We start from the raw sequence: 20668 nt of genomic DNA, 5'->3' as shown, positions 1-20668 counted from the left end.
CACATCCTGCACTTATCTCTGTGTACTTTCTGTGCTATCTCAGACTTTTATGCATTTAATACCTGAAATGGGGAGTGTTAGGCATAGCTACTCCATGAGAACTGGATGAATATATGATGATGATGCAAAATGATCCAATCATTTTTCACATAACTGTGAATTTTGGTGAAGAGAAGTCAGCTGTCTTGGGTGAGCATAGCAGAGAGAGGCTTTGGTGACTGGGGAAGTTCCTTAGTCTTCTGTAAGATATTAGCCCCAAAGAACAAGAGGACCCTGAGAAGGTTTATGAGACTTCTCCTCAGCTCATCTTGTACCAGGTTCCTTCACTTCATGTTTGAATTTACTGTTCTCAAATATTCTCAGAACATTTCTTCCCAAACAAGGCAAGCAAAGGGGACTCTTATGTTGAGTTCACTTGGAGAACGGTTTTATCACTAAATAAGTTGATGTGGAGACAATGAAAAATGCACATGGGAATCATTTTAGTCTGTAAATATGTTTGTATTTCAAGATGTAAATTAGTTTTTGATGCTTGTTTCCTTCCAGAGGCACTTTGGGCTCCTGGCTCGGGCTGGTGCCCAGTTGTTTCACTCATTTGCTATGTTCTGTCTCTCCCTGATTTTCAGGTTGACTTTGATCAACTTCAGGATAATTTGTGTCAGATGGAGAGACGATGCAAAGCTTCATGGGACCACCTCAAGGCAATTGCAAAACATGAAATGAAACCAGTTTTAAAACAACGGATGTCAGAGTTCCTAAAAGACTGTGCAGAGCGAATTATAATTTTAAAGATCGTCCATCGGAGGATAATTAACAGGTATTATCTCTGAAGAGCTCACAGAAAATGAAAGTATTTCCTATGCTAGGATCAGAAGGTTAAATTACAGAAATGTTACTGTGCATTCTAAGTACTTATTCCCACAGCACCGATGTCTAGATATCTATGTATGCAAAACAGTGCCACTGAATCTTAATTGGAAATAATGCTGGGGATAATTTAATGCAAAATTCCCTCGTGACCCAGGAATTGCTTTTGTAAGATCTCTGGCAAATTGCTTCTTCTCTGCAGCTGCTGGCGTCATCTCATCTACAAAGGGCCTACACCGCTAGGTGGCCATTCTCCTTGTTAGAAATATTCTTTTATGTCTGGTCTATACACAGCCACCTGAAGACCCTCTGGTGTGGTCTCCAGAGATTTTCCAGCACCCGAGTGAGGGCTGGACCTTATCAACCACAGGGGCTTTCTTCTGCATCAGCCTTCCTCAGAGTCCCAGGGTCTAGGTGGCCTCTGGAGTTGTGCTTCATTTCCAAGGAGTTGGCTCAGGTCTAATATGTCTAGGGTGGCTCTGTGCCTGTCTGACTACTTCCTTTTAGATAGGCATCAAGTCCAGGTCTTCCAACCTACAGGACAGGGCTGGTCCACTCTTCCATGAGCCACCACGTCCTTTTGTGCTTTACCTCAGCATAGGGATTAGGAAGATCTCCAGCCTTCCTTCTTTTCCTTCTTTATTCAGCTTTTCCTTTTATCATTCTTAAGCTCATGTAGGACATTCTAAAATCTGGCGCTTGTATCTTCCCATAGCCCACCCCTTCTTGTGTCACTTCCTGTTGTGAGGAACATGCTTCCTCCTCTGGCTCTGTGTGATATATGTGCATAGTGCTTGTGAGTGCCAAGGCAGAGGTCAAGGTCAGAGATCATCTGCAGTTGCTCTTCCCAGAGCCTCTCACTGAACCTAGAGCTCACTGATGGAACTTGATGAGCTGGCCAGCAAGCCTCAGAGATCCTCCCGGGTTTGTTGCCCCAGTGCTGGTATTATGACCACACACTTCCATGCCTGGCTTTGTTTTTGGGTACCGGGACTCTGAAAGCACTGAAGGTCACACAGAAAGTACTTTGCCTACTGAATGATCTCCTCAACTCCTCTTTCTTGGCCTTGATGGCAACTAGTGAGAAAAGTTAGGGAAGGGGGATATAAAATGCTGGGCAGGACAGCAATTTTGGGAAAAAAATAGTATTTCTAGGTTGACAGCTTACCCGTTAATCAGGGCTTTTGAAATTAAGCTGCTTTACTATAAATCCCCTAACTCCAGTTCAGCCAGCTACATCTGTGTTTCAATTATATTATATTGCCAATATAGGAGAATTTTAAAAGATACTTCTTGCTCAAATTACACTATATGCCTTTGACACAGTTATAAAAGAGGATGTAAGTTGCTTTGACCCTTTATTGTTTTTATTATGCAAGTGGTTACCAACTATAAAAAAAACCATGAAAATAAATAGTTTCTATTTGAGATGTTGTTAAAACTAGAGCAAATTCATTAAAGTCTTATAAAGTTGTGCCTGCTTTTGGTAACCATTTTATGAAGACAGATTAAAAGCTTGTTTCATTGATAAAGTTATTCCTTATGGTGTCTTTTCTCAAGTTGATCTGTCCAAGGTGGTCACATGGGTGAGAGTTGCTCCTGTGTGACCTGAGCTCACTGATCTGCTGTTGCAGTAAATCTCCAACCCAAATATGGCCCAGCAATGAAAACGCAACTCAGTCAATATGAATACATGCTATGCGCCTAAATTGGGCAGATCTACCACTGTGCCGCCATCTTCTCCATCTATGAGATGCCTTATAACTCCAGTTTCTCCAGGCCACGTGCTTCTGCTCTGATTTCCTTCCGCCGCCGCCGCCTCTCTCTCTCCCCTTCTCTCCCAAAACCTTCAGCTCTACCTAACCCCTCTTTCTCTGCCCAGTCACCAGCTCTAGCCTTTATACTTATAAATTAAGGTGGGATGCAGATTTACTGGAAATCACCTGAGCGCTGACCCAGGCCTTGTTTGCAGCCCCTCACAGGAGAACGGAATTAGCATCAAATACAATTAGCTCCAGGGCTATCCACAACAATCTTCACTCTTGGTTAGGCCACTGAGCATGACCAGAATGGACTAGAAAGTCTCCATAGCACTGGTTGGTACTGAATGTTCCATGACTGACAGGTGGTAGCCATGGTAGCATCCAAATTTTAGAACACTGAGTTCAAATGAAGTCTTTAGTGGGAGCCTGGATTATAGAACTGATTAAAGCAGCAATTCATTGCTAACCTGAGCCTTGTTGCTTTGCCTCCTTAAACACTGCTCAAACCTATTGAGATAGTGTTTCACCCTACATACTGGGAAAAAGAAAAGAAGAAGAAAAGGAAGAAGAAGAGGAAGAGGAAGAGGAAGAGGAAGAAGAAGAAGAAGAAGAAGAAGAAGAAGAAGAAGAAGAAGAAGAAGAAGAAGAAGAAGAAGAAGCAGCAGCAGCAGCAGCAGAAGCAGCACCACTACTAACACCACTACCTTAAATTAGGGCCTTATGCCTTATAATTGGTAAAATTATGTTACCAAGTAGGCCTACCTGTAAAGTTTCAGATCAGAAAGTTGTATTTGTTTGCACAACTGTTGCTTCAGGCAACACTTGGCTTTTGAAACTTTTGTCTGTCATAGAAAATCTTGTTTGCTGGCACCCGCACACTTGCCCTTCATCTTCTGCGGCTCTAATAGCCTTGATTTGCACCATCGGGGAAGTGTAAGTTCAGTCACTCCCAAGGGATCATTGGTTAGCAGCTGCTATGACAGGCATGGAAGCAAAGCAGAGGAGATTCCGGGATGGGTACCTCTCCCTAGAAGGCCTGGTGAACCGCAGCCAGGGTCTGTAGGTAGGCATACCTATGTAGATTTGTATTCCCCTCTGCAGATAGGCCTAGGGGAAGGCAGAGGACAGCTAAATACCCAGACCTGTACCCAGACCTCTGAAGTAGATTCCCCCTGATGGAGCCCATCACCTCAGTAAATAGCATACCTGATTTAAAGGCTGGTAATGGAAAAAGTACAAATTCTTGTCATGACTTGAACTTCTAGTGATGGGAGGGAGCTAGACCCTCCATGCCACAGGACCTGTGTGTCTATAGCCCTTAAAGCTTTGTCTCCTTCAAGTCTTATGCTTTGCCTTCATGAATAAATGTATCAAGTCTTCCTTTCAAATGCACATCTGAATTTTTTCTCAGGTACAAAATCTATGTGCTTGTGATTCTTAGTTTGCATCATATATACTTAGTCAAAATTTCAGTTGATACATTAGGTTTTTTTTTTTTTTTTTTTTTTTTTTTTTTTTTTTTTTTTTTGAGACAGGGTTTCTCTGTGTAGCCCTGGCTGTCCTGGAACTCAATCTGTAGACCAGGCTGGCCTTGAACTCAGAAAGTTGCCTGCCTCTGCCTCCTGAGTACTGGGATTATAGGCGTGTTCCACCACATTAGATTTTGATGCCCTTGGATCTAAAACAGTGCTCTGGTAGTAGAAAATTAGCTATTTTGATATATATTTACACACACACATACACACACACACACACACACACACACACATATATATATATATATATATATACATACACATTAAAAAAGAGGGGTCAGAAAGGTCATTATATTAAGAATAAGACAAAGTATAGTTACTATCTGTGGAGAATAGGTTCCTACATTGATTCTTATATATGCACAGCTCTTGGATAGTGATAGAAGATAATAAGTGCAGGATATAATAAGTGCAATATCTATTTTGCATCTGATAAGTAATGTAATTTGGCAGTAAGACCCTGGAAGCTCAGGCTGAAGTAGTTCTGGGTCAGCAGTGTCAAGAAAGTACAGCTTTTGCAGCTGGTGTTTTGGTACAGTGCTAAGGACCAGACCGAAGGGTTAGGTCCTGTCTTCCCTTATTAATATCTAGAATGTGACGGTTCCCTCAAAAATTTTCAAAATAACAGAATTGCAAGGCCTTCTACATATTGGACATAGTCATTTTTTCATAAAATATTTTTTTATAAAACACATGTGTTATAACCAAATATTTAGATGTAATTCAATCAGCCCTTATTAAATGAATACATTTTAAAAAAAAAAGTACAGCTTTATGTCGGATGGTCTGCGAAGGCTCACTGGGAAGGTGATGATTTGACAGAGATCTGTAAGATAAAGAACATTTCCCCCCCTCCTCCTCCTCCTCCTCCCTCCTCCTCCTCCTCCTCCTCCATGCATCAATATGTGGGCAAAATGTTCTGAGCATAGCAAATGGCTCATACTAAATGCCTTGCCAGTCCCATGGCTCTTTGCTCTTTGGCCTCTGTGTCCCTTTAGGATTTTCTACAGACTACAGAAGGGCCTTATTCCATCCCGAATAATGATAACCAGGGGTCCAAGGTGGTTGCAATCATGACAGATTGGCAGAGAATGGAGCTGGCTGTGTGGTGCTTGTGTGCATATGCCTGCAATTTATGAGTTCACCTGTAGGTGAATATTGGATTGTTAGTTTCTGACTGTTAAGAATTATCCTGCTGTGAGCATTTGTGTGGATGTTTTTGTATGTAAACACATTTTTTTGTCTGGGTGTATGCATAAGAGGAGAACTGCTAGGACACATAGGCCACATTCTTTAACTTTCTGAAGAGCTCTGCCACAGGCTTTCCATAGCAGCTGACCCTCATATCTTCCCACCACTGCTGAGAGATAATTGCAGTTTCTCCAGGGCCTTGCTGATGCTCAACTATGTTTTTGAGATAGCCATCAGTAGGCGTGAGGCAGAATAGCATCTCTTGTTTTGACCTTCATTTCCCTGTTAACTAATGATTTGGACATATTTTTTTTTAATGTACTTCTTGGCTATTTATATATCTTTTTATAATTCTCAGCCTTGAGTCCTGAGATGTCTCTGTATAACCTGGGCATGGGTGTCTTACCACATATTTGCAGATACTTTCTCCCATTTTAAAGGTTGTGCTTTCACTATTGGTAATGTCCTTGGAAACACAAGTTTTTAATTATGGTGCAGTTCAGTTCATTCTTTTCTACTGGTTGCTTATGTTTTTGGTATTATATCTAAAAATACATCTAATCCAAAGTCATGAAAATTTGTTGTTTTCCTCTGAGGGCTTTCTTTGTTTGTTTGTTTTTTTTAACATTTTTTTTTAGCATTTTTCAGCCCCCTTTGCTTTAAAACAACTTATGTGTTTTACTCTGTTATGTTTTACAAAAGGAAAACACAAAGTGTCCTTCAGTGAAAAACAAATTACATCCATATCAAAACTGTACAAGTCAGAGTGATCAAAGCCATGAGGTTTTGTCTATAGGTAATGGCGTTATTTAAGTAAGACTCTTTGTTCTACCAAAAGAAAGTCCCATCTTTTTCACTATCTTATTCCTTGTTTTCCAGTACCTAAAATGTGTGTGCTTTACAAAGCAAATGGAATCTAACAACTTTGTGGCAGTGTCTTGCTGTGGAGGCCAGGCATGTCTTACACTCAGTTTCTCTGCCTCAGCAAGCAGGAGTCACCAGATCCAGCTTAGCAACTTTTAATTTATAAACATGGGAACTTTTACTCAACTTATTTGGCACGTCTTAGTTCAATTAAGATTGTATATTTAATACTGCAAGAAAAATGTTTCAAGAACTTAGATGCATCTATTTAGAAGCAAAACACTTTATAAGCATCTATTTAGAACCCATTTTCCAAACATGTTATCTGCAACATTCAGTTACTCAAGAGCTAAGTGAGGGATTTCAAAACACTTCTCTGTTCCCATACAGTTCTTATATAATCTAGAAATTGTGCCGTGTCTTCCTTAACATAAAACTGATCATTTTTTTCTGGAAAACTTGGCAGATCCATTTACAAATGTAAAGACAAGTAGGAAAGTAGTCTGAAATCTTCCACCAGACTTAGGATCAATGTCAACAGATGAGAATGCCAAGTGAACTCGACTTGTTTCATCTTTACCCCAGGAGACGCTTCAGCTTAAGAAGCCCAGGAATAGCTAGCGTCTTCTGCAGAAAGCCTAGCTCAGGGATTTCTCATAGAAAAGTTCCACACAAGTAATTATTGTCATCCCTGTCCTTTGCGTGCAGATTTCACTCATTCTTGCTGTTTATGGGCCATCCCCCTTATGCAATTCGAGAGGTGAACATCAACAAGTTCTGCAGGATCATCAGCGAGTTTGCTCTGGAGTATCGCACGACCAGGGAAAGGGTTCTACAGCAGAAGCAGAAGCGGGCCAACCACAGAGAGAGAAATAAGACCAGAGGGAAGATGATCACCGACGTAAGTTTCATGAACTTCGTTGCTTCTTGCTTTGGCTTTTGAAAGTAAGATAAGTCATGAGTAGCTCCACAATTTTGGAAGGATGTGTTGTTGCTTTCTTCTGCCTGTTTGTGAACAGCAACACAAAAAAAGTTTCCTCTTTTACAAAGTGCTCTCAATCTCCTCTTCTATATGCCCATGGAAATCTGTCGTGTGACACACGAGTTGAAGGACAGTGAAAATTAAGACAAGGTGCCTGGAGGCGTAGCCATGCTGGTGTTAGTTGATACTGATGACATTTGATGAAAAGGGGTGGTGGTGGTGCATAGCAGGTAATGCCATGCATAGGAAGGTGGGTGTAATTATTTGTCAGTAAATCGGGATTTTCATTCTCCTAACAATGTCATGTATCAGTCAGCCACTTGGACCACTCAGCTTGAGAAGGTGAATTGACAAACTGATGTTACTCCTCTAAGACATAACCTGGTAGTCACATAATTTGAGTCGCAGAATGTTGGGGTTGGAAGGTATCCCAGAGGACATTAGGTCTAGCAGAAGTTTCTCCACAGCACCTGAGGTTACTCTCAATGCTTATCTCCCCACATTGCTGGCTTTCTTTCCACTCACCCATGAGCCTATGTAGGTACTATATCACAGAGCCCAAAGGATTGTGAAGCAGAAAAGCAGACAGGCTAACTACAGATGTTGTCCAGGCGCAGCATGTCCCATAAGCGGAGCTAAAAGGGATGCAGGAAAGATCTGTAGACTGACAAAGGTGCCCAGTGCATGGTTTCTTTCCAATGTGCCTTTGTGTAACATGAAAGTCAGATGGCTACCTCATGCCACCGACCTAAGTTATGGCTTATTACCAGTAAGCTCCGAGTCTCTTTTTGGAAAAAGCATGAAGACATTTTGTTGGAATCCCCCTTTTCAGGGAACCCTCCTTTCTTTTCTTATTTGACTAGGCTTGAATGGAACAGGGAACTGGAGCCATTAGGTCCTATTGGAGAGAGCCCCAATGTGATTTATTTTTCATGGTTTTCATTAGTGCCCATGAACTTTCCCTGCTGGTACAAGAGCTTGGTGCTCTGGGCTTCCCGGGAAGGGGAGTGGAAGGAGGAAAGGGTTAAGCCATCAGGAGTGCCATCACTCTGCAGATGTCTCTGCAGAGGAAAGAAATCAATTAAGACCTTATGGAGGCTGCCATCTGTGGCCAGGGGAGCGTTCATAGTGCCAGCCAGGCAGGGGGTGTGGCTACCAAGAGTGAGCATTCCTGTGGCCTCTGACTTCCTGCAGATGCCCAGATGCTGGACGACAGGATGCTCTGTACTGAAAAGGCAGTTCTAAGAGGAGTCAGAGGCTATCTGTCCCCTGTCACCCACTTATTCCCAGACCTCTTGCTTCCTTGGATGCTTCTTGACTGTCTCCTGGGAGGAGCCTGTCCTACAGCCCTTCGCAGCTCTGAAGGTTGCTGCTGTCAGCCAGACGCTTCCACCCTTTACACTCCACTTCCCTGGGGTCTTTGGCTCTCTGGGGTGTTCGGAAAGCAAATTGGAGCCATTTGGGCAAACTGTGACCTACATTTTGTTCCAAAGTGTTATTTTTAAAAGTCTTAAAAAAGAATCATTTATTTCTGTGGAAATTAGACATATTGTAATGCAAACAACACAAGTCCAATATGCTTATAGTTAGGAAAACACATTAAAATTTCTTGCCAAATTCCTGAGATTTTTTTCTTTCTTTCTTTTTCTTTCTTTTTCTTTCTTTTTTTTTTTTTTTAAATAGAGCCTACTACATTTTAAATTTGTACTTCTTTGAGAACATTTGACTCTGGAGAGGTAACATTTCTAGAGTGTGATTCAAAAGTATTTAAATTTCTATTAAAATCTGGACAGTACAGATTTCTTCAATGTTAACTTTCAAACTACTCCATTGTAGCAGAGGTCAAGTTAGTATCTGTGTGGAAAGCCTGCCACCTTCTGGAATATTAGAATATTGTTACTAGAGCCTGACAGTCCTGGATTTGCCCAACTCTGAGAAAGGCTTGCTGTAGTACTAGGGAGCCTGGACAGACATGAGGACAGTGAGATGCAAGGTCATAATCCAGGGATGACACAATCTGATTAGAAAATGTCATACACACAGTCAAAACTGAAGCCACACAATAGACTCAGGGTCGCGGAGCCTGAACATTGGAGGTAGAAAGGATTTTTAGAGAATTCTGCAGAGTCAGTTTTATTGTAGATGCAAAATAAATAAGTTTGTATGGTAGCAGCTCACAATGAGAAAGAAGTCTGCAAGAACTCTGGAGACTGCCTTCTCTGATCTGCTGTCCCTCCCCAACCTTCCTGTCTTCCAAGCATGCACTAGGCCCCTTTCTCACAACCCAGGGTTCCTTCTACAAATGGCCCAGTGTAGAACTCATTCTTCATCTTTCTGCCCTAACCTGGTTCAAGACCTCCAGGGGGACCCTGAAGGTGTCTAGGCAAGGAAGCGAATCACAAAGCGATGAGAATGAAAACAGTTAAGATTGCCTTTGTCAACCTGGATCACAGGTTGGAGAGTCTGATATCAGGTAGTTTATTCCCAACACATTTAAGCCCAGTGTAATTTGGAAAAGTTTCCTGGTATAATACAATCCCCCACTGCACAAGGAAGTGCAATTATGTCAAAACTCAGGGCACATGTCATTTCCTCCAAGAAGATGGGTTCTAGAAATAGGTTTAAGGGCCCAAGGAAGGTTCTGGCCTGGTCTCAGTCATACAGTCAGTGTAGAGGTCATCTGAGCTATTAGCAACCTCTGGTCCTGGTTGAGGGAGCTCTGGGAACCCCTGGCTATGAGGATCATTTAGATTACTAGCCGCCTCCAGTCCTGGCTGTAGGAGTTGGCCTGGCCCAACAGATAACACAGATCGCTGGGCTATTCATCACTCCCAATTCCCAACTTGCTGGAAGGAAAAACAGGTTTTTAAAAATCTCTCCCATTGGAAAGAAAATTCTGTGGGTTTTTTGTTTGCTTGTTTTTAGTTTCTTTGTGGAGACAGAGACTTTATGCTATGCTTCCAGCATAATCCAAATGGTTTATGGGAACTTAGCTTAGTCACAGGAGTCTATTGCAGAGGGAAGAGGGAAACCAGGATGAGACCCTTCACCTTTAAACCCTGACTTATTCTTCTACAGGAAAGGGACTATGACCCTTTGAGGGCTTGGGGTGGCTGGAGATCCAAAACACAGCATCTTGCATATGTGCCTATGCCTGATAAAAATGCCAATCATCCTGGCTAAACTGATAATTCACTCATAATGACTTGTTTTATTATAGTCTAAAATTATAGTCAGTTCTCAAATAATCATGCCTGGTTTGTTGACCTGGCCTCTAGCCTCTGTGGATATACTTATATTAAAAGTGTGTTGGGTTTAAATCAAGATCCTGGCATGATTTTTCATGTTCAAGTTGTATTTATAAAAGGGTCTTCAAAGTACATCTACTGATAAAGTACTTGTAGTGCAGTGTCACTTCTGGTGACTGCCTTGAGGAATAATGACATTCTACAAAGAGCTTAACTTTGTGTGTCTGAGGATATTGTAGTATGGTATGTTGTGCTTGGGAGTTTTTCCATATGCCCAGTGTGACCTGTGTGTAGAAGGCCCCACAGGCTGGGCAGCGAAGAGCCTAGAACTTGTGATGTGCACAGCCAGGTAAATGAAGGCTGGTCTACCTCCCGAGGCCTAGGAAGTCAGGTAATGGTGGGCCAAGCAGACATAACCAGGCATGTGAAGAGTATAGAAGCTTAGTAGTGTTCAGGGAGGCTGATTACTGACTGACCTTATGGGTTCCTTGGGAGGCTGACCTGAAGCTCATCAAATACCTCCTGACTCGCATCAGTGTGATCTTGGAGCACTGAGAAAACACCCAGTAAGAACAGAGAGAGCCTGGCACCTTCTGACTTATGACAGTGTGCCCTCTTGTTAGTGGCTGATTTCTGGTTTTTGAACATGATCTGTCAGTGAGATTATCTCAACTTTGCTGATGTCTGTGCCTTCTAAAAACCCTACTGACTTTTCCATCTTGTCCTGCCCTGTCCTTTCTGGTAGACCGATGACGAGGATGACACTGAGGTATGACAATTCATGAATGTGGAGAATATCACATTTGCCCTTCCCCTGTGTGCTCTAGAGTAACCTAACAGTCAGCATGAAGTGTTAGCACCCTTTAGCACTTGAAAACTGTGCATGGACATATTCTGATTAGTCTTCATGTGATTGCTAACCATCTGATCAGCTCTTGTCATTGCTGTTTGTACCAGAGATTGAGGTACTAACTACATTTTGCAATGTCCCTGAGTCACAACTAATCAGTACTCTGTCACTAGGATCAGGTGAAACTGGAAAAGGGGGCCCATCCAGCCCCTTTCTGTGCTTTTTACAACCCAAGCTGAGCACAGAGCTGCATGTAAGCCTAGAACCTGGAGCATGAGGCAGGAGAATTGTGAGTTTCTGACCAGGCACATAACAAGAACTTATCAAACCAAAACCAAACCAAAACAAAAACATATTAAGGAGAAAAATAAAATAGAATCAGGCTGGGGATGGAGCAGGACTTGCTTATGCATGCACAAGGCTTTGGGTTTGATCCACAACATCGAAAACAAAAAGAAAAACAAACCAGGGTAGATACAGAGCATCCCGGAATCAGGAAGCAAGGGGAACAGTGATGGTTGACCCTGGGGACTGAGGAAGGAGAAGCATAGACAGAGACAGTCACAGATTTGTCACAGGTCAGGAGCAGTGGCTGAGAAGCAAACACTTGGAACTGATCTTGGTCCAAGCTCTTCTTCTTGTTCTTCACCCAGATGTAAGCATTGTGTATAGAGAGTTATGGAATGTACTTCAGAAAACATATATGCCCTTCAGTTTTGAGAAAATCAACCTGGGTTTATAATGCTTGTTACAGCAAGCATCTACATTCTTAACAAAAGTAAAGGTAGAATTGCTGAATTCAGTTTCAGGCTGAATTTGTCTGGCATGTTCTGTTTTGTAACTTGATGTTCAACGCATCTGTGACCTCTGGCAAGTCACTTATTCTTGTAGAGTCTCCTTTCTTTTTCCATAAAAGGGAGATGAGGTTAAGTCTATAAGAATCCTCAGCATTAGCATAGAAAGTGAAGCTCAAGACATTGATGGGCAAGGCAAATATCAGGTCTTGCCAGTGTTTTGTTTGATATTTAGCTCTCCCAGGAGTTAATGTCAGTCTTCCCTCGCTGGAATCCGCTCCAGTGCAGGATGGATGGCAGTGAAGATCCTTCTGGGGCCTCTCTTTCTCGTGTTAGATCTTCTTGTAGAGAGATATTTGCCATTGTTGGCATTTTCCATGTGACAGAACTCCATGGCATACTGAATACATGCAGACAAAGAAAAACCAGAGGAGAGAGCGAGCCATGACCTTGAGTGGATGCTTTCTCCACTCTGTGGCCTCTTTGACGAGCGTTCCTCACATCTTAATCTCACTTTGGTTTTTGCAGTCTGGCAAGTTCTCCGGCAGTTCTCCGGCAGCACCGAGCCAGCCACAGGGCCTGAGCTATGCCGAGGATGCAGCGGAACATGAGAACATGAAGGCTGTGTTGAAAATCTCATCTCCTGTGCTAGAGGATGCTACCCCTGTGCTTGGTGTCCGCACTCGCAGCCGGGCAAGCCGAGGTACCTTCTGCTGAGTGTGTGGGGGCTGGTATTCCCACAGGGGCCACCCCAGAAAAATTTTCTTCTTTGCAGTGAATGGAATACTATGTCCAAGAGTACATGTGAAGAGTCATTATATCCCCAGGACTCTCTATGCTGACTTAACCCTGCATCTTCTTACAGAAGGCTGTGCTGGCTAGATGTAAAGACAGCACAGTGGAAAGTTTCTTAGGAGGGGGTCCTCCTTCCTGTATTGGGACTTTCACATATATCACCATCATCATCATTTGTGTGTGTGTGTGTGTGTGTGTGTGTGTGTGTGTGTGTATGTGATGAGAGGGTATATTACTGCATGCACGTGGTGTTCAAAGAACAAGTTTGTGGAGTCTGCTTTGATCTTCCCACCTTTCTGTGGGTCCTAGGACTGAACTCAGCTTGCCAGACTTGTGTGGAGAGAACTTTTACCTTGGCAGCCATCTTGTGTGCATATAGAATATGTCAGCATGCGTGGCGGTCACAGGACAACTTATAGGAGTTCTTCTTTCTTTCTACCCTGTGGATTTGGGGAAAGGAACTTATATCATCAACTACGCAGCAAGTGCCCTGATCTGCTGAGGCCTCTCATGTGCCCTATGCATTTTTTTATACATGATAAACCAAGAAAGACCATGAAACCATGGCTGATAATCTATAGGAAAGTAGACCCTAGCAATATAGCCTTCAGTTATCAACATACTGAAATGTTTACTCAAGGACTGAAATGACCATTGCAAGTAATTTTCTTTAAAAAAAAAAAAACCAAACACACACACAAGTAGGTTAAATAAAAGTGGCTGATTTTACAGATAACTAGAATTTATAAGAAGAGTCAAATGGGCTTCTTGAAGCCACAAAATAAAACATCTGAAGTAAGGACCATAGTGGACAAGTTTAAAAGCAGTTTTATTTTGTCTAAAATGGAGAAAATTATTGATTTCAAAGACAATATATTTGAAAATATGCAAAGTGGAGTATGCTGAAATAAACAGAACATGTTGTAAGAAATACAGGTGCATCATTAAATAATGGTTTTTTTTCCCCACATGTCAACAAAATAGGCAGAAAGGCCAGAGAGATGGTTCAGCTGGCCTTTCCCAGCATCTGCATGGCAGCTCATAGACATCTCTAACTCCTGTGCCAGCAATTATAACACCTCAGGGGATCCACAATTGCTTTTGGCTTCAGACACCAGGAATACACATGATACATACACACACACACACACACACACACACACACACACACACACACACACACACACACACAAACACCTCCACACATAAAAGAAATAAGCAGACTAATACAGAAAAAAACATTTCATAGGAATCCTGCTGAAAACCACACATAAAGATAATACTTTTATAACAGAGAAAAGACACTTCTTACCTATAGCCTGGCTGTAAAAATGATGCTTCAGTTTTTTCAACAGAAACTATAGATGATTTAAGCAATTTTTTTACAAAAAAAAAAAGGGCAGATTGACGTCTTTCAATGCCAGAGAAACTTCTCTAGCTGTTTATCCACATGGAGACAATCTTTCAAGTGAAACAAAAACATATTCTCTGTAATAAAACATCTCCACTGGCATAACTCACCCCTGTAGGCTGTTTAAGGTTAGATTTCTAAAAGGGAAATATAATGCCTGTTTGCTTTCAAGCAATTGCACAGCTTGAGAAATGAAATGAAGGTAAACTGACCTGTACTGTTATGGCCTAGAATGCTGTAACCCTCCACTCTGTCTAAATGTCTTGGAAGAGCCCAGTGAGTCTCCTGGGATGTTGGATGCATGAGAGTCCATGGCAGTCTTTTCCCATGTCTGCATGGAGGTGGAGAGGTTCTAAGATCATGTATATAAGCAGAAAGAATGAGTATAAGTGGTGATCAGGTAGCAAGGAGAAGTGGCCAAGGAAAGAGATGGTACAAACAAGAAATCAATTCCACAAAACATTTGAAATGTAAATAAAGAAAACATCCAATAAAAGAAAGAAGAAGAAAGAAAGAAAAAATAAATTCCACAAAAAGGTCACTAGGAGATGAAGTTGTCACAGAACAGCCTGGTAATGCTTTAGGTTTCTCTTAACTGCTACATCAAAACCAGATCACTGGGAAAGTATTGACGGGAGATGTGGGTAAGGCTCAGAGGAGAGGGTCATGTCATACCTGTATTTCTGTCCAGTGCTCTCAAAGTATATAAGGAGCAAATAGAATTGATAGAGTTGTGTGTGTGTGTTGGTAAGGATCGTTTAGATTTCAAGATAAGATACAGAACTTTAAATCAGCATGTGGAAGGGAATCAGAAGGCCACTGTATGATACAGTTTTGCTGTTTCTGGCTTTATTCTGAGGACAGACATTAAGAAATCTAAGCAAAAGTAGACTTTGAAAACTGTGTCAACTTAATTAGGGGTGACCTTAACTAAAATGTCCAACAATGGGGAGGTGGAACCTGAAGAGACCACCTCCAGTAGATAGACAGGTCCCCCAGTAAAGGGAGAGGGTCACCAACCCACCTTCAAAATTTTTGATCAATAATTGTTTCTGTCTAAAAGAAATATAGGTACAAAAATGGAACAGAGACTGAAAGAAAGGCCATCCACTGGCCCAACTTGGGATCCATCCCATGGGTGGGCACCAAACCTTGACACCATTACTGATACTATGTTGTGCTTGCAGACAGGAGCCTAGGATGGCTGTCCTCTGAGAGGCTCTACCAGCAACTGACTGAGACAAATGCAGATACTTACAGCCAACCATTGGACTGAGGTTGGGGACCCCTATGGAAGAGTTAGGGGGAAGGATTGAAGGAGCTGAAGGAGATGGCAACACCATAGAAAGACCAACAGTGTCACCTAACCTAGATTGCTGGGAGCTGCCAGAGACTAAGCCACCAACCAAAGAGTATATGTGGGTTGACCCGAAGCCCCTGGCACATATGTAGCAGAGGACTGCCTTGTCTGGCCTCAGTGGGAGAGGATGCACCTAATCCTGTAGAGACTTGATGCCCCAGGAAAGGGAGATGCTTTATGGGGGAGCACCCTCTTAGAGGCAAGAGGAAGGGAAAATGGAGGAAAGAACTCTGGGAGAGGTGCAACATTTGGAATGTAAATAATTAAAATAATTAATTTTAAAACCTATGTCAGCAATTATAACAGCTATTGCCACGTAAAGATACTCTCTTTAGCCTCTTTCATATTTATAGTAAGATTTCATGCACACATACACACATGGACACACATGCATGTATGGACACATACATACAAATACATGTATGCATATACACACACATACACATGTATGCTTGTGCACACATGTCCATAAAAATTATAGTTTACTAAGCAATGATTCATTGTTCCCAGATAGTTCCATCAAGTTCTAGATCATTAACAGCTAGGTACTTATAAGCCTCATTAAAATAACAGAATGAAAGAAGAGATAAAATGTATGAATATTAACATAATATGTATTAACATTAATCTTAATGTAACTAAAAAAGCATTTAAAAATCATTTACCTCTCTCAGATTGGGAAAGTTGACATTTCTTTGGCTTCCACTAGGCTTACTCAGACACTGTCATCGGCTATGAATTAGAGAACTCTAAGCTATAGACTTGTAGAACTGTACATCTATTATAAATTGAAGTTTAAGGTATAGAGAAAGTGGTTTGGGATACCCCTGGCATCTTTCTGAAGAGACTCATCATCATCCAAGAGCTTTCACAAGGATCCTAATCTGCCATAAAGGCCATAGCCCTAGATGTTATCCACTACTGGTTTCTAACAGATGTCACCTGGAAACTCAACTTTCTTCTTTTCTATAGGTAGAAGATACCTATAGGGAGACTTGGATGGTCTTAGCATGTAGTTATTTGCAAAACACATTTTCTTGTGAAGGAACAGACAGGTATTTCAAAGACAAACTATGTCAAGATCTCTACTGCTGATGGAAGAGGGCAAGTTTGTTCTTCAGAGGCAATCCCAACATAAAGTGTGTATCACAAACCCTATTGGTTTCTGTGACATTGACTAGGTACCTAAGCTACTAATGGAGATGTAATTCAGTAATCTTTTGGTGGCTCTCCGTGTGTTATTGGATGTGCCTTTCTGGATGTCACTGATCTTATGCAGGGTATTGCTTGGGTATTGTGCCCCCAGAAAATCATAGGACCTGCATGTAGCAATGTCTCACACCCAGGAAAGAGGGAGAGAGTTAGATAACAAAGAGACAAACACAGCTATACTGTAGGAAAATACAAAATAAATGTCCCAATTTAGGCTTCTACAGCACCAGCAGGACGGCAGGCATAGGTGGGGACAGGTCATCAGTCTAGGCATGTCATTAACTCTGCAACTGTCATTGATTTATGATGGAATCTACTTCTGATGGATGTGAGCTACACAGAAAAACAATAACATTTTGTTTCTTTCCTCTCCTCTCTGAGCACATGATATAATCTGGTTGTCTAATTTTTCAGGATCCACAAGTTCATGGACTATGGGAACCGAGGAGACACCCAGTGTCACTGATGATGCAGCTGATGAGATCATGGACCGCATTGTCAAATCAGCCACCCAAGTGCCCAGTCAGCGAGTGGTGCCACGGGAGAGGAAGCGTTCCAGGGCCAACCGCAAATCTCGTGAGTCCATTTCGGGAGAGTAGGGCTGTTCCCTTGCCTTTCAATACTACTTGGAAAGTCAGAGACTCAGAAGGAAGCTACCATCACTGTTCTGTGGCTCCTTAAGAGTACCCACCTGCCTCCTTAGCGTGAAGGTCCTATCAGTATCTGCCATTAAGGAGGGAGGAGTGTCAGCCATACTTGTCAAATGTACTTTGTGTGTGCCCTACCTTCTATAAGTTAATACTCTAGAGCTATCAAAGGCCATTGAAAGCCTCTCATATATGGAGGTAAGGCTTACTACCAAGTACTGCCTCAGATGATTTGCTAGAGGCTATATTTCTGCTCTTCACCCATCCACCACCTTCTTGCTGAGGTAAAGGCTGGCTCCTCCCAGGGCTTACCATAGTCTTTTGTAGGTTAACAATAAAAAGCAGTGGTATCAAGTGGTCGAGCCTAAGGCTTACCATTTAATGTTCTATGATTATCAGAGTTTCCTGTTTCCTTCCAAACAGCATTTGACTAAATCAAAGGAACTGGTTAGCCTTTTGAGTCTGAACCGGCTGCTCATTCTTGCCCCTCTATCTGTATTGGACTTGGCATCTGCCAGCATTAGTTCTGGCCCGGAGTGTTTTAGGCTCAGTTCCCAAGTTGCTGTGTCATTCATAGATCAGTTTGAGTGCCCACTGACTTTGGCTCTGAGAATAAGGGATGTTGAAGAGGAAGAGGAATCCCAAGATAAGAGCAGAGTGATGCCAGATGGGCAGACAACTTAGTAAGAATGCAAATACAGGATACTCACAGTTATTCTGCACATGAGATTCACACAGGGGTGACTGGGGTATGGCAAGAAATGGTTAGCCTTGTGGTTCTGCTTGTCCCAATATTCTTCTCCTCTCTTCTCCTCTCCTCTCCTTTTCTCTTCTTTTCTTTAGGGCAAAGAATGCCAAACCAGATTCCCTAAGCCCATCATACTTTGCTTTTTGCATATGACCTCCATTAGTTTCTGATGGGGGATCCTTTCTCAGAAAGGAAAATAACACTGGGGTCAGGGTGAATGATACAAATCTGCTGAAGATGGATGGGCTAAGAGTTGGCTTTTGGGCAGCACCCAGGTGAAGATGCTGCTGCTGTCCTTGGTACTCACATTGAGTGTCAAGGCTCTGGAGTCATGGTTCTCAACTTTGGTTATACATTAGAGTGTTCTGCCAACATTTAAAATTCTATGTATCTTTGCTCAAGCAATGATCCAAATGAACCAGTGAGTTCAGAACCTCAGGCACTGTCCCTTAGAGGATTAGTGTTGGCTGGCCTAGAAATCACTAAGTAGATACAACTATCTTTGTATTCACAGCTATCCTCTGCTTCCTGAGTGCTGAGTTAAATGCACTCAACCTGGCTTCCCTCCAGGTTCTAATGAAAGACTATCATGTGTCCTGCTATTTTTACATCTTCAAGAATTCACTTGGTTTATGGTTTTCCACCCCATACGAAGGCCTGTACATTTAGTTTTGTTGATGGTTTGCTCTTCCCCCAGTGGGACTGTGATTTCTGCACCTGTCCAATAGAGAACCTGGCCAGAGACAACTTCTAAATTGCCTTAGTTTCATCTTTGGCTTATATTTAGGGGAATTTGTGGATTATCTCAAACATTGTCCCTAAATGTCCTTAGAAAGTTGATGCTGAGACCCACATTACCCATAGGATCTTCCTGACCATCAACCCTTTTGCCATGGGCTCTGCCTACCACCTGGCTGCACAAGGCCCCAGGTCCTTAGGTCTGTTCCCATCTTTGTATTCCTTCCCACAGCTTTGCAGTTGGAGCTTGATGACCCCTCTTCTTAGAACTCCTCCTTGTATTATCAGAGCCAAGTTTCCCATTTTGATTCTTTCTACTCTGTTACATTCCACTCTGGGAAGATGAGCTTTCCACATACCACCGATACTCTCTGCAGTCTGCACTCATTTTCCAGAAACCCTGCAAGGACATTCCTCTTCAATCCCAAGGTCTCTCCCAGGGTACTTCATGCAGTGAGAGGAGAGTAGCCCTGGGCTACCCTGGGTTCTTGGGAAGAAGAGTACTGAGACACTAAGTACCATATATCTTCTTGTTAACACTTCCCTTCTCTTCTTGTCTCTCTGGTTGTGACCCATGGGGACTACTGCAGTGCGAAGGACCTTGAAGAGTGGCCTGACTCCAGAAGAAGCCAGAGCCCTGGGCCTGGTTGGCACATCTGAACTGCAACTGTGACGTTTATAGGCCCTCAGAAGTGTGCTGAGCAGAGGACCAGCTCTGGATGGACCCACCCCTTTCAGTGGGGGCAGGGAGACTTGACCTGGACATCTGATGGTTAGAACTGAGTTCTCATGTCTGGGTAGCACACTGCTCATCACCGTTGCGCACTAACATGGATCTCCAGAAATCTCCTGCATGTACTTTATCAAGTCGGCCGTGTTTCTCTTGTTTCCTTGATACCCGGTTTATTAGCTCCAAGTGTGACACCTTTTCTAGGAAGCAACAGTCCTTGTAAGGAACAAATCACTTCTGTCACAGTTGTTAAGATAACACAGGGCAATGTGATTAGACTCAGAGACTGGGTCTCCACAACAACAAAATGTCCAGATATAAATGCCAATGTTGTACACAAATGCAAGCACAGGTTGTTTACCAATTGTGGATTTTAGATGTACTAAATGTTTATACAAACTCATGTACATGTACACCATGTTTCAGTGACTAAATAAATAGAAATTAATGTCACCTAAGAAATGTTTATTCTCACAGACAGAGGATCTTAAGTAGCTATGCAGCTTTATGCCATTCCAAGCCAGCAAGATGTACCTTCAAGTCATCTGAGTTGTATTTTGTTGACTGAGTAGCCCCAACATGTTCTTTGACACTCCTGGTTTAATTAGCTATCCATCTTTGCTGCAGGGAAAATTAGCTGTTGTTAATTTAGTTGCATTTCACCTTACACATGAGGTTTGGTGTGTGTGGTACTAAAATATACTAGAGTAGCTTTTCACTCGCCTAAACTATTCTGAAACGAGCATTTTTGCCTTTTAGGTAAAAATTTTCTCAAAAAAATTTACTAATCATCCATATTAAGTAGAATTTAAAGTTCTATCCACAGAGAATGTTATGGTTTTATGTTCATTTCTCTCACGTACAAGTGGTCAAGACCCACAGTGTTCAAGAGGGAATTTAGAACTCTGAGCAATTTCAGTGACACTGGGGCTT

General features: G+C 42.2%; 1 protein-coding gene across 2 annotated transcripts in view; it reads left to right on the top strand.

The window, feature by feature from the left end:
* Fhod3 (formin homology 2 domain containing 3) overlaps positions 1 to 20188 on the top strand; it is a 438336-nt gene extending 418148 nt beyond the window's left edge. For both annotated transcript variants that reach the window (XM_052155219.1, XM_052155218.1), the window contains 5 exons: positions 627 to 817; positions 6929 to 7121; positions 12623 to 12797; positions 17287 to 17448; positions 19596 to 20188. In XM_052155219.1, the coding sequence (XP_052011179.1) occupies positions 627 to 817; positions 6929 to 7121; positions 12623 to 12797; positions 17287 to 17448; positions 19596 to 19678 (804 nt within the window). In that variant the 3' untranslated portion in view covers positions 19679 to 20188. The remainder of the gene's footprint in view (positions 1 to 626; positions 818 to 6928; positions 7122 to 12622; positions 12798 to 17286; positions 17449 to 19595) is intronic.
* Positions 20189 to 20668: the final 480 nt, after the last annotated feature.

Source organism: Apodemus sylvaticus, chromosome 13 (genome assembly GCF_947179515.1).
Source record: "Apodemus sylvaticus chromosome 13, mApoSyl1.1, whole genome shotgun sequence".
Taxonomy (NCBI): Eukaryota; Metazoa; Chordata; class Mammalia; order Rodentia; family Muridae; genus Apodemus; species Apodemus sylvaticus.
The sequence above is the reverse complement of the archived record's forward strand: the minus strand, read 5'-3'. Positions and strand labels throughout refer to the sequence as shown.